General features: G+C 53.6%; 2 protein-coding genes across 2 annotated transcripts in view; one reads left to right on the top strand and one right to left on the bottom strand.

Moving 5' to 3' along the window:
- Window positions 1-1,715: 1,715 nt before the first annotated feature.
- LOC141572464 (proteoglycan 3-like) lies at window positions 1,716-5,757 on the top strand. Its single transcript, XM_074337163.1, has 6 exons — window positions 1,716-1,834; window positions 2,212-2,345; window positions 2,762-3,075; window positions 3,762-3,890; window positions 4,739-4,841; window positions 5,572-5,757. The coding sequence occupies exons 2-6, from the start codon at window positions 2,279-2,281 to the stop codon at window positions 5,628-5,630; spliced, it is 672 nt and encodes a 223-aa protein (XP_074193264.1). The 5' UTR covers window positions 1,716-1,834; window positions 2,212-2,278; the 3' UTR covers window positions 5,631-5,757.
- A 419-nt stretch (window positions 5,758-6,176) lies between these two features.
- Window positions 6,177-13,968, bottom strand: part of P2RX3 (purinergic receptor P2X 3) — a 31,238-nt gene continuing 23,446 nt past the window's right edge. The window contains exons 9-12 of the mRNA XM_074336406.1: window positions 12,679-12,772; window positions 12,327-12,392; window positions 11,683-11,760; window positions 6,177-11,274 (exon numbers count right to left, since the gene is read on the bottom strand). Of these exons, the coding sequence (XP_074192507.1) occupies window positions 11,161-11,274; window positions 11,683-11,760; window positions 12,327-12,392; window positions 12,679-12,772 (352 nt within the window). The 3' untranslated portion in view covers window positions 6,177-11,160. The remainder of the gene's footprint in view (window positions 11,275-11,682; window positions 11,761-12,326; window positions 12,393-12,678; window positions 12,773-13,968) is intronic.

Below are 13,968 nucleotides of genomic sequence, written 5' to 3'. Positions count from 1 at the left end.
GCAAGGAGCTGGAAGACCTGGGTTTAGGCCTGTCCCTGACTTGCTGTGTGATCTTGGGCAACTTGCTCAAGCTCCCTGAGATGCCATTTCCTCAGCTGTGAAACAGGGCTGTTCAAATGAAATCGTGTGTGTAAAGCTTATCAAATGGTGCTGGCTCCTGAGAGCAGCTGACCTGATTGGTCATCCCAATCCCTCAGTGATATGATGCCCCTGGCCTGGGCCCCAGGATGGAGGATGGGGAAGGGGGCTAACCGTCCACCCCTACCCCACTAGAGAGGTCCTCAAGCTTGAAACCCGGGACCAGGCTTTTGGGCCCCAGAATTGGTCAATCCCTCCCAGCCCAAGTCAGGTAGATAAGCCAAAGGTCTTGTCCGTTGGGCCGGGGAGATAACAGCGAAGACTGTTACTCTGTAATCAGGCCCAGAAGAAACGTCTCAGATACTTCTCTTTTTGTGGGTCCGCTGGGAGAGCAGAGGGAGGAGAGGAATCCAAGCCTTTTCACCCTCTGGGCTACCTGTCCCTGGTGTCCTGAGCACTGGAGGGCTGGGCTGGAGTGCAAGGAACAGGCACGCACTGCCCAGTGGGGATGTCACCGGGTTGAGTCGCCCACCTGACAAGGCTGCTGTCCTTTGGCAGTGATATCCAGCAAAGTCTTACATTTTGCACCTGATGTGGGTGCCTCATTCACTGCCTGCTGGTCCCGACCCCCGTGGTAACCGCAGGCTGGTGGGAGCAGGGGAATGGGAGCTGTGGCCCACAGAGTGTCTGAGTGATTCTGTACGAAACTCTCCCTTCCAGCTGTTGCCTCCTTGCCAGATGTGCCTTGAGGTTGGACAAAATGGCATGTTCTCAGTGATGTTCAACTGGTGCCACTGTGCTCCCCAGAAGACATCTGGAAACATGTGGAGACACTTTTGGTTGTCTCTGGGGAACAACCCGATCGACAGCTGGTGGGTAGGGGCCAGGGATGCTCCTAAATGTTCTGCAACGCACAGGACAGCCTCACAAGGAGGAATTATTTGACTCCAAATAGTAACAGTGAAAAGGCTGAGAGCCTTGATCTAGACCCATAGCACAGGAGAAAGCTCATACATTTTTCACACATTAAAGAAGAGAAAAGGGGGAAGAGGAGGAAGAAATGTGAGAGAGGGAGGAAGAAAGGGAAGGAGGGAGGAAAGGAGGGGTAGAGGGAGAGGGAAAAGTAGAGAGAGAGAGAGAGGGAGAGAGAGAGAGAGAGAGAGAGAGAGAGAGAAGGCTTGGGAGCCAAAAAGACTTAGAAATCCCAGTCCCCCCCCAATTCTTGTGCAACGTTGGTGGTGACTTTCATTCTCTGAGCGTCATTTTTCACACCTGTCAATAAGGATAATCACATTCTCGTGGGAATGAGGTGAAGGTAAGGATTCAGGGATGGGATGCATGTAAAGTACCTGATCCAGACAAGTGCTCAGGAGAGGCTGAGGCTCCCTTCGCCTCCTCCCTCCGCCCCTCACAGTCTCCCAGCAAATGCAGGGGTACTGTTAAGGGGTACTGTTCAGACTGGGGCACTTTAGGGGCTAATAATAAGTATGTCTGGACAGTGGACATCTGGGGTCTTCCCCAGCACCCATATATGGCAGGAGGCTCCAGGAGGCAGGCCCCTGCCATCCTAGCAGAGAGCAGGGCTCAGGAAGGACAGGACTGAGCAAACATCTTGTTATCAGTTTAACTGCTGGCCCCCCAGCCTGGAGCAATCACTCTGGCCTCTTCCCACTTCCCCAAAAATCCCAATATAAGAGCTGCCTCTGAGGCCCAGCAGCCAGAGACACGGAGAGCGGAGGCCTCGGACTCTCAGGAGGTGAGTGTTCCCCCAGCTGCCGGGGAGAAGGGGTCCAGGCCTGGGAGGAATCGGGAGTCTCTATGGCAAATACCTCGAAACCTGTCTTTAGGACCACAGTGGCCACTGTCCTTTCCTCTCCTTCCCCAGTGTGAGTGAAATCGGCTCTGACCCTAAGCAGACATGTCCCTGCAGGGAGAAGGGTCTGGGCTAAGTGCTGTCCCAGGGAGCACTGATGGTGACTTCAAGAGAAAGGGACTTTTGTACTTGAACAGACACCCCCATGTCCTTTTCCTAATTTTCCAGCTCAAGGTCTGTTCATTGGGTAAGAAGGAAGCACTGTAGTTTGCCCTTTAATCAACTAGTTAAACACGCAGTCCATCTCTGTTGTATGACAGGAGCCGTACAGACACTCAGGACACTTCCAAGGAGGGAAAGTGAAGCTGTATCTCTGTCATAGACTTAATGGATATGAAACACCTCCTGCTCCTACCCCTTCTCCTGTTGGGAACAGTTTCTGCTCTTCATCTGGGTAAGTCTTCCCCTCCCCTTCTCGTCCAGCTTTATCTTTCCTCCTCTTTGCTGCATCCCTTTGGCTCTCATGGGGCCAGGCTCACAGCCCCCCTTCTTCAGTTGACCCAGCTCATCTCTGATATGATTTCTCCTGGACCTTGACATTCTGTCAGGACTTCTTCACAAGGAAAAACCACCCATTTGTGAAGATGAAAGCCTTCTTAAAGGTGCTTCTTCCCACTCCCAAAATACATACAGTCAGGTTCTCGTCCACTTGTGTGAGTTCTCGCCTCACCCAACACCTAGGGGATCCTTTCAGTCCTGGCTCTGGACAGCGGACAGCTGCACTAAGGCTGGAGTGGGGCTGTCAGAGCTGTCCGTGGTCCTGGAAGAAGGGAGACCCCGACCTGATGGCAGGTTACCTCTTCCTTCCAGGGAAAGATGCCCTCTCTCTGGACAGTGGAGAGACACAGGCAGACCTGAGTCAGGATCTGGAAGGTTCAGGGGAGCAGGAGGGAGAGTTGGCCCTGACTAAGGAGGTGATCCAGTCAGAGGGTGAGGAGGTCGAGCCTTGCATGGATCCAAATGCCTTTGAGGATGAGGAGGCCATGGAGTCAGATCCAAGTGCTCTCGACAAGGACTTTCAGTGCCCCAGGGAAGAGGACACCGTTCATATGGTGGGCAGTCCTGAGTGCAAGACCTGCCACTACCTGTTGGTGCGGACCTGTAGGACGTTTGCACAAGCTCAGGTAAGTGGTAAGGTGGCTACAGTGGAAGGAGGACCAGGGGGAGAAGAGCGTGGATTCAATCTGCTGTGCCCTATTTATTTAGACGAATGTTTCTCAACCTCGTGTACATCAGAATCTCCTCGAAGTTTTGCTAAAACACGGATTTCTGGCTTAGCAAGTCTGGGGTGGGGCCACAGAGGTCGCATTTGTAACAAATTGCCAGGTGATGATGACATTGTTGGTCTAGAGACAGCACTTTGAGAATCACTGATGTGGACAAAAGGCTTTGGTATTAGCTATACCTGTGTTAAACCCTGGTTTCACCTGTCATTGGCTGTGTTACCTGGGCAAGTCACTTCACCATTCAGAACTTCAGTATCTTGCTTTGTAAAATAGAGATATATAACACCAGCCTCTTAGGGTTGTGGTGAGGATTAAATGAGATAATACACGGAAAGTCTTTGGAATAGTTCCTGGGTCATTGTAAACTCTCAATAAATGGTGGTTATGATTATTCTGAGTATCATTGACATTTCCTGCAAGAAGTTCCTGATGCCAGGTAAAGGAACGAGAGATGGGATTGCGAGGGGCGAGTACATCCCTGACTTCTGACTTGACAAGTGATGGGGAGGACAGCTCTCTCCTGGAGACTTAGGGACTTTAAAAAACACAGAGTGAATTCTCTACCCCACCTCTTCTCTCCACAGAATGTCTGCAGGAGGTGCTACCGAGGCAACCTTGTATCCATCCACAGCATCAGCCTCATCAATCGTATCCGGTGCTTGACCAGGAGTCTCAACAGAGCACGGGTCTGGATTGGAGCCACCTACAAAGGGGTAAGTGAAGGGCCCACTCCCACGTGCAGGAAGAGCTACCTGATTGCCTCAAGGGAGCACCTCCTGGCATTAAGCCTCATTCCAGCAGCTGAGGTGACCTTAGAGTGGGAGGCAGTGATGGAGCTGAGCTGGTTTGTACTGGCTCAGGAGAACCAGTGACTGTATGCATCTCTTCCCAACTCCGTGCCCAGTGACTTCACGCCTGTGGTCTGAAATCTGCCATGGCAGACGTATTTACACCAAGGAAATAGGCAGTTGTTACAACTCAGGGGTCCTCCCACCCTCTGCCTTCTCACTTCCCCACAGATCTGGTTGTTAAACATTTACCAGCATTACCACTGGAGTCAGGAGATAGGCTCCGTGCCCAGCTTTGCCACTTACTAGCTGAATGGCTTCCTCGGAGCTTCAGTTTCCTCATGTCTAAAATGGGGCGCGTCTTCTCTCAGAGTGGCTCTGGGATTATGGGGGATTATGTGCCATTATATTTGCTACTCAACCGTGATCCATGGACCAAGCAGTATTTGCATTTTCTGGTAGTTTGTTTAGAAATGCCCAATCTTAGGCCCCACCTGACACCCTCTGAATCAGAATCTGTATTTTAACAAGATCCTCAGATTTGTAAGCACAGAAAAGTTTGAGAAGCCTGTTCTGTGTGATGTCTGGGAGTGATGGACGCTCTTCCATCGTCATTCCCTGCAAACCCTCAGGGATGGGTCTCAAGGGTATCTGACACCTAGCTGGGTGGGCAGGGTCCAGAAAGGGATACTTGGTGGGTATTCTCTGAAGCCCCTGAATCTGTCTGTCTTCCTGGAATCTCTGCCCTCTGACCCACCCTATTACTTCTCCAGTGCCACCACAGGATACACTGGACTGATGGAAGCTGCTGGGATTTTAGATACTGGGTCCACGGGTGGCGTGGAAGAGGCCACTGTGTGACCCTAGGCACCAAAGGTGAGGGGGACTGCACACCAGGGCAAGGGGAAGGGGTGGCAAGGTGGACCCTTACATACTGTGTCTTTAAGCTGCCTGCCCCCCAAACCAGAGAATCAATGCCCTGTCTGTGAGGAGGGTTGAGATGTAGGGTGTGTGGGTGCCCTGTGTGGGAGCCTGATGGGAGCTCTTGGTCCTCACAGACAAAGTTAGGCTTGGGGTCTGGGGCTCCTTTCCTTCCCCTGCTATGAGGAAGTGACTGATGTGACAGGTGAGAGTAGCAGATGTGAATGTAAGGTCTGGATGAGAGATGTGAGAACCAGGAATGGTTGACAGGAAACTCGCCAGCTGTGAACAGCCCGGATGCCAGAAGTGAGGGAGCTTAATGCAGTGGCTAGGACCATATGTACTGCAGTAAGACTGCCATGATTCACATCCCAGCTCTGCCACTTGCCAGCTGAGACACAGGAAGTGATTACCTTGCTAAGCCTCAGGTTGCTCATCTGTGAAATGGGGATGATGAGAGAATCTACCTCTTGGAGTCAGTGTGAGGATTAAGCCCTAGTCCATATAAGGCACTTAGCACATTTCATTCCTGGGGTGAAAGCTCAATGCACATGAGCATGTGGATGACAGATTGTGACAACTGGTGACAGGCAAAGAAGACATGTGAGGTGCCTGAGGAGGGACAGATGGGGACACAGGCCACACTCAGACAGGCAGCTGACATCACTCTGTTCTCTACTGCTAGGGGGTCACTGGCGACGAGCTCGTTGTGGACGGCGTCTGCCCTTCATCTGCTCCTACTAAGCCAGTGGCACGGAGAACCTGCTTTGTTGCCTCCTGCATTCACCTCCTCCTGGCTGCCCCGACCCAGCCTGGGCACTGGGCTCCTCTCCCAGCCTCTCCTGGTCATAAAGTTAGATTTCCCACTGCATTTCTTGACTCCTGTGTCTTCATTGCTCACTGTGGAGAACTCATCTGGGTTGGAAAATCCTCCAAGTGCTCAGTCCTGCAGGCTGGGGCTTTGAGGAAAGTAAAAGATGGTAAAGTCGCCCCATGGTGGTGGTGGGGGGTGGGGGTGGGGAGGTGTTTGGCTGTAGGTCCACCTAAGGGTGGAGCACGGAGGAGGTGGCTCTCCCAAGTCACTTCCCAGCCCAGGCTGGGGGGTTCCGCCCCTCCCCCCAAGCTCTGGGGGGAGTTCTTATTTGGTGGGGGTGTAGGGAACTGGCCCTCCGCTTTGTATGGGGTGTGGGGTAGGCTGGGCATAGGGTAGCTTTCCAAAATGAAGGCAAAGTCACCGATTGAAGAATTGGAGTGGAGGGGTGTTAAAAACAAAATTCAACTGAGCAAATGTAAAGATCTAATTGGCTTTATTCAATGATTCATGAATCAGGCAGCATGCCATCCAACAGACGCAAAGGAGTTCCAAAGAGCTGTACAAAGTGGAAGGCTTTTCTAGGGAGGAGAGGGCGGGAAAAGGAAATTTCTAGCAAATAATGGATTGTTTCAGGGGAGGCCACCTTCCTCTGGGGGATGGAAGGGGTCTGTGAAGACGATGACCTCACTAGTGCTGAGCAGGGAATTCCAGATTGACTGGTTAAAGGTAACATTCCTTGGAGAGGCTGAAACTGCAATTAGATTAGGTATTAAGTCTTGGTTTGGGTGGGCTTAGCTGACTCTGTTTGGGGCCTGTCGTTTCCTTTTTTTAAACAGTAGTGAGCTCCCACTTGGGGTAACTGCATGGGAAGGAGGAGAGAGAGCAGGCTTGTCTAGTCGGTCTGCTGCTCTAGCCCTGTGTCCTTTTGGCCTCTGATACTGGCCTTTGTTTTCCATTCTCCCAGCCACCTGTGGGTGAGTTCAAAGGCCCCACCTTCTTCTGAGCTGTTTTCCCGCTCCATTCCCAGGAGGTGGCTGTCCCTTCCCCATCCTCCCGCTCCCCAGTCCCCAGGCTGCCTCCCTGGAGGAGCTACATTCTCAGGAGGGAGCTACCGCCCCCCAGGGTGGCCTTGGGGCCAAAGTCAGAGCATCTGGCAGCAGCGTAGCTCCCATCCCAGTTCTACAGACGCAGGACTCCATTTCTGTGCTTCACCCCATTTTGTCAGACACGGGGGACATTGAAAGAGAACACTGTTGCTGCTCTTTGTTCCCGGCAGGGTGCTGGGGTCCAGGAAGGGTGTGGAGTTGGTGAAGTAGGAAGCTCAACCTGAGCCTGGGTATTCAGAGGGCAGAGAGCCCTGGGTTGTGGGACAGAGACAGGTAGATACACACATTTCCTGCGGGTGTAGTTCTACATGGGGTACAGGCAGAATATACACGTATTTCTGTGGGTGCACATGTACGTGTATCTTGATGTGCATATGAGTCCATCTTTGCACAGCAGTGTACATCTGTGTGTGTGTGAATCTGTATATATCAATGTATACAAATCTGTGTGTCAGTGTGTAGGTATGTGTGTGTTGTGTGAGTGTGTGTAGATTTTATACATCTCTGGGCTTTTCTGGACAGACCTGTATGTCTGTATACATCTGTGACTGTGTATGTTTGTGTAGCTTTGCACACTTACACACCTGAATATTCGTGTTCATGCATATTTACGTACCGGTGTGTCTTTGGCCAGTGTTTGGGAGTGTGTACACGTGCCATTGTGTGTCTGAGCATATGTGTGTACAGGTCTACGTCTGTGTGTGTGTATAGGCATCTGCCAGGACATGGAACGAAAAGAACAAAAAGGAACAAAGAAGCAGGTGTGCTTTGTTTCTAAAGGCGCTGGAGTTGATGGAAGACGATAGGACTGGAGCGTCCCAGGGGCAGTGAGTGGTGGAGGAGCAGCAGGGATGAGTCCCGGGAAGAGGAGCAGGCCTCTGAGCACTGGCTTGGATGGAGACAGGGTCAGGAGCTTCCTAATCACAGCGTGGCAGTCTCTCCACGGGCATCGAACGGGAGCGGCCAGGGGCTCAGGCCCCCACCCGGGTCCCTGCGTTGTATCCTGCCACAAGCTAATTCTTGACGCTCTACTTCTAAAAGAACAGTGGAACCTGGTGTTACGGGGTGAGTGGGAAGGATAAGCAGTGAGGAAACCCCACATAGGTAGCTCTGGGACTGGTATTTTGGCTGAACGGCAATCCCCCTGTATCAGCCTCCACTTAGCTCCTTGATGGGAAATGGGCTCTCACCAATCCCAGTAGCCCAATATCCTGCCAGCAAAGATGAGAGGTCGAGGGAGGGAGGGGAAAGGAGGAAGGCTCAGACCCCGTCAGGCTGAAGCTTGTTTGAGGCAGGCCAGGGTAGACAAGATGGCCCTCAAATATCCAGTGTTGTCTGTTATTGGGCTGCTACATCCATGATTATATATTCATTCCTTTGGCTGTTTAATGCCTTTCACTCTTGAATAGTCCTTGACTAAAAAGCAAATACTCTTAGGAGGAGAAATCCCTGAGTGTGTTATCTATGAATGCCTCTGGGAAATGGATTGGCAACTCAACGAGAAAAGGTTTTGTGAGAAGGAACACAGAAGGGAGGGATGTGTGGAACAGTCAGTGGGCAGGGGTGGGGGTGCCATAGAGAAGAAAGGCCATTAAAAAGGGGATAATGAAGCAGGCAGCACTGTGTTCACCATTTTCTCTTCCGGGGGACCTAGGAAGGCTCTATTTCCTGGTATTCCATGTAGTAAAGTCGGGCTCTGCAGCTACTGAGTCTGGCCGATGCCATGAGGCTAGAAATGATGTAAACCACTTCCTGGGGCCATTAAATGATCCCCCGGGATCCTCCATTCTCACTTTCCTTGCCACAGTGATCTGGGCTTCCACGTGCCTCCGATCACATAGCGACCAGATGGAGGGGGCTGTCTGATCTGCTGCGTCATGTTAAACCTTGAGATTTTGCCGTTTACTTGTTACTGCCGCAAAACCTGCTTTAGCCTAACTAACCCATAGAGAAAAGAAGGTGCCAACAAATTTCCCAGACAAATATAGATAGCACAGTCAAGGTTCCAGACTCCAGAGTCATAAAGCTCTAGGTTCAAGTCCCAGCGCTACTGTTTCCGTTTCTTAACCTTGCTGAGCCTCAGTTTCTTCTGTGAAATGCGGGTTGAATCAGACAACGCCTACCATGCATTCAGCCCATTGGTTAGCCATGGCGAGGAATCACTAAATGTTAGCTTTCATGCTGAGCAAAGAAGCAACATAGTATTGACAATGAGCATGGGTTCCAGTTTCAATTTCCAGGTATTGTTTCTTTTTCTATCAAACAGGATTATGAACAGACCATAGCAACGTCCCCAGGGTGGGTGTGTGATTATGTTGGTGATTGCACCGAGTACTTTATGAGGCAGCAGAGACGAGTTAGCTACCGCTATTGCTGATGACATGACCCTAAGTCCAGCACCCAGAAGCAGTAACCGCGTTCCACTCTGGGAAGGACAACGTCAGGCTCACACTCATGAGATCACACACTTGCTGGCAGGCTCAGGAGCTGCTGATGCGCCTGCAGGAGGAAAGGGAGGGGCGGGGAGAGAGGGTGCCCCCAGGGCAGCTGCCAGGATCTCCTCCTCAGAGAACATCCCTGTGGTCCCAGCCCCCGCCCATGTCCCTGAAGGCTGAATTCACCAGGATGTCTGGGGGCCTCTGGGGGGGGGGGGAAACGTGGTGCTGCTCTCAGTGATGTCTCTGCTGCTCAGGTCTCCAGACATCACCTCATTCCCGGGGTCTCCCCTGAGAAGGGGCTGCGGGTGAGGCAGAGTGGGGGTGGGGGGACGGGCCTCGTGTGGCAGAATCTTATCCCTTCTGCCCCTGAAGTGGGGGGGGGGGTCACTGGAGTGGGGTCTTTTCAAGTACCCACTGCTTGATCCTCCCAAACCACACCCAAAGCTGCCGCCACCCCATTTCTCTGCTCCTCCTGTAGAGGGGCCAGCCCTCCACTTACAGTTAAGCTCGTTTTTGCTAAGACCTCATGGCGCTGCCCATGCTCCAGCTTTGCCAGGGACGGATTTACCGTGGAGCTAATGAAACATACTTCAGGACTGCTTGCTTGCACAAGCCCCTTCTAATACCGAATGTTGTATTGTTTTTAAATAGATGCTCCAAGTTGTATGTGCTTCTGGCTTTGTAAAACCTAGATCTGCTCTTGAACTCTGCCTTGGTGAGATTTCTGAGCCCCTTAGGAGAGGAGAGCCCAGAAAGGGGGAGGGGAAAGTGGAGGCAGGGGTGGGCCTGACACCCTCTCAACAGCCCTTCCAGCTTCCTTCCCTGGGCGCCAGGACGCCTGCGTTCTGTTTTGGCCTCTAACTATGTGGCACAAGTCATTTTCCTTCTCTGGCCTCAGTTTGCTCATCTATAAGTAGGAGAGTCAGACAAGATGGTGTCTAAGACCCTTTAGTTTCTTACATTAGAAGACCGACCACCTTGTTAGGACCCTGGGGATAGGCCTGGCTGACCAGCTGCTCACAGGGTCTCACGGAACCTTCTCACCAGGGTTTTAAAGGAGGACCGGTGGCCTCTCAGAGCAGAGCCCCAGGTCCGGGAACCACATCCCACCCTGGGCCAAACCTGGCTTCTGAGGTGAGGGGGCCCAGATGTGTGTGGGTGTGTACGAGACAACAAGGATGGTTCCTTCCCTGATTAGGGGACAGAGCTGTGGCGTGAGGTTAGGAAAATTCACTGACAGTCATGCTTCCTGTGTCCTTCTGATTTGGAGACCTGAGCCAGAGAAAGAGACCTCACACCACTTCTCACTGGTCTCTCCTAAAATGGGGCCTGAGTTCCTGGGGACAGCATGGGACTTATAGCTATGGAGCTGAACCCAAGCATGGTCAGGGTGGAGGAGGCTGAAGCAAGCAGGGCCACAGGCCCCTGGGAGTCCATTCTTCTCTTGTGGGGTGTGGGCAATGGAGTTAAGCAGACCTGGGCTCAAATCCCAGCTCCCCCACTCACCCAGCTGTGTGGCCTTGGGCAAACAACACTCTCTGAGCTTCAGTTTATCTTCCAAACAGGGAACCTAATATCTACCTCATGGGATTATTCCAAGGGTTAAATGAGTTAATATATGCAAAGTGCCTGGCACTGGGTGGCCATATGGCCACTGCTTATCGCTATTATCGTCTCTACTCTTTGGAAGGGAGACCCTGGGGGTCCTGGGAAGCAGATAGGGCAAGGTAAGGTTGGTGACGGTTAAGACTCAGGTCCCAGCAGGGGCACTACCTGCAGCAAGGGGTAGTGGGGCAGACCTCCCACCCAGCTGTGGCCTCGGGGTGAGCAGCAGAAATGAGAGCCCCTCCCCACCCCCACCCCCCTAGCCCAGGGAGGGTCCCCTGTTGGGAGGCCTGGAGTCCAAGGCTAAAGCCCTAGTGGCTGATGGAGTAAGCCCCCGAGTCTGTGGACTGCTTCTCCTCCGTGGTCTGGTCACTGGGGTACACTGGGGTGTCTGAGGCAGCGACCTTCAGCGTCGTCTCGTTCACCTGCAGGTAGAAGGCTGGCATCATCACGCTCTGACTACGGACAGGACCCGGCCGGACAGACTCAGCAGTCGGGGCTCATGGCCCCGTCATTAGGGGAGTTACAGCAAGTCTGTCATCCTAAGAGCCCGTCCATGCACCGCCAGGGCACCAGGAACGTGAGCTGGCCATAGCAGCATTTGTCCCGCCCCAGGAATGGCGACGATGGGGAAGTGGACAGCCACACCCACAGAGCCCCCAAGGTCCTCACAGAGCCCACTCTTGGCCAAACCCCCTCTTGTCTGGTCCCCTAGTTTGCACTGAGGCCCAGTGAATCCCTTCAGAAGCCCCCAGGAAGCGAGCCACTGACAGTCCCCAGGGCCCAGGGCCCTTTCTGCCCTGTCCCCCTACCTCTCGAGGGCCCCTGCTCACCTCCTCAAACTTCTTGGCTTTGTACTGGTCGGCCCCCTTGAGAAAGTTGAGCAGGATAATGTCGCACAGGACAGTCCCCTGGAGAGGAGAGGCAGGTGGCCCTGAGCTGCCTGAGCAGTGGGCAGGGCGGCCCTGGGGCAGACGGCAGGCCAGGGGTCTGGGCGAGTCCTCTAGAGACTCCTGATGTTTCCTCTTAGAAAATGTCCAGGGGCTTTGAGGAATGTCTTTATGACCCACCTCCTCAGCTCCCAGGGTGACCCCAGAGCAAAACGCAGGGAGAGGACTTGGTGGGAGAAGCAGAGGGACTCAGGGGTAGAGGTCCCTGGGAGCGGGGCTCTGTCCTGATCGAGGGCCGTCGGGTCTGTGGAAGCCAGAGTCTCCTCCCCCACTTTCATGTGAGGAACAGGAACTCTGTACCAGGTGGAGCCTCCTGCAGACGGGGGGCACTGAGCTCTCCATGACTGGAGATGTTCGAGTGAGGGCTGACCCCGCAGGGAGGGCGTGGAGGAGCCTGAAGCACCTGCCAAGAGGTTGCACTTTTCATTCTAGGCAGAAGCAGGGTCACCTGGGTCACTCCCTGGCCAGCGCCAGCAGGGCCCTGCCCGGACTGGCCTCCTGTCAGGGCCTGGAGGGGCTGAACTCACCACTCCCACGGAGGTGAAGGCTGCCACAGAGCTGATGATGGTGGGGATGATGTTGAATTTGCCAGCCTATATGCACAAAGACCAAAGTAAGTGGGCAGAGGGTCCAGCAGAGCGGGAGTGAGGCCTGAGGCTCAACTTGGACTCCCAGCCGGAGAGACCATGGAGCTGGGGGGTCCTTGGTGGAGCGCAGGCCTCACCCCTTCAAGGTTCAGGTGAGGAGCCAGGGGGCGTGGCCAGCCGAGGATCTCAGGGCTGGTCAAAGCAGGACCCTGCCCCCGGAGGAGGCTCTTCAGGGCCTGGGATTGGTTGGGTTTCCTCCCTTGTCCACCCACCTGCCCGGCCAAGGACTCACATTCCCGTACACCAACACGTCGAAGCGGATGCCAAAAGCCTTGAGGAGCGTGCGGTACTCGCTGCCATTCTCCATCTTGTAGTACTTGGCAAACCTGGAGGCCAGAGGTGAAGGTGGGTCCCACTGTGGGCTCCTGGCTGAACATGCAGGGTCCTCCGGAGCCTACGACAGTCACTCACAGAGCGACCTTACTGGTGGTTTGGTGGAGCACCTATCACGGACCAGCCTGGGTGGTTACCTGACCCCCTGCACACGCAGCATCTTGCAGGCTTGTTAAAAGGCCCCAGGCCCCATCCTGAACCCGTGGAATCAGCATCCCCATTGGTAGGGCCAGGACGTGTATGAAAGCTCCAGCCAGGCCGGATGCCCTACTTCTTTAGTTCTGTTTGGGCCCAGGGCCCACTCACTGCAGATGCTCCCCTCTCCACAGGCTTCTCAGCCTGCTTGGGTTCAAAGCCCAGCTCTGCCACTTACCCGCTGTGCAACCTCGGGCCAGTTACTTAACCTCTCTTAAACTCAATTTTCTTCTGTGAGCAGGAATAGTACAAAAGCCTATTTCATAGCATTGCCGTGAGAACTGAATGGAACCACCTGTGACAGGCTTAGGAACATAGGAAGCAACTGGGAAATGTTCGCTAACGTTGGCTGTTAATATTGCTGAAGAAACACATTTATTTCTAGAGCGGTTTAAAGAGTGCTTTCAGACACCTCAACTTATATCACCTTCCAGACAAACCTGTGGGACAGGGATGTCTCTGCTCTGTTTTTCAAACGAGGCTCCAGGGGGTTAAGTGACTTGTCCAGGGTTCCCCAGCTGGACTCAGAGTCTCATCTCCGCCTGGGCTGCTGGGTGCCAGGGGCCGTGCTGGGGGCTGATAAGAATGATCCCTTTTAATCCTCACAGAACCCAGTGAGGTGGGTATTCAGACCCCCATTTTGAAGATGGCTGTGGTGGCGAGAGGGCTATGGTTTTACAGGTAGTAAGGATTCGAGTGGCATTGGCTTTTGGCTTCTAAAGCCACTGCATTCCCTCCACGTGGCTCTGACCATCCGTAGCCAGAACTTGAACATTTGCAGAGTGGGATCTCCTTGGGCCACTGCCCCATGGCTATGGAATGGGCCCCTGATGCCAGGATCCCAGAGAAACGGGGAGGACGTGGTGACGGGAGTGAGAGGGCTCAGAAAGCGCCGTAACTGTGTGGGGTCAACAGTGGGGCCAGTTGTCCCCTTTTCAGTGTTTCCAGTCCCCACAGATTTCCAAGGCCCGGCCCAGGCCTCGGCCAGCAGAAA

This window comes from Rhinolophus sinicus, linkage group LG06, assembly GCF_036562045.2.
Source record: "Rhinolophus sinicus isolate RSC01 linkage group LG06, ASM3656204v1, whole genome shotgun sequence".
NCBI lineage: Eukaryota > Metazoa > Chordata > Mammalia > Chiroptera > Rhinolophidae > Rhinolophus > Rhinolophus sinicus.
This window is presented reverse-complemented; position numbering and strand designations above follow the sequence as displayed.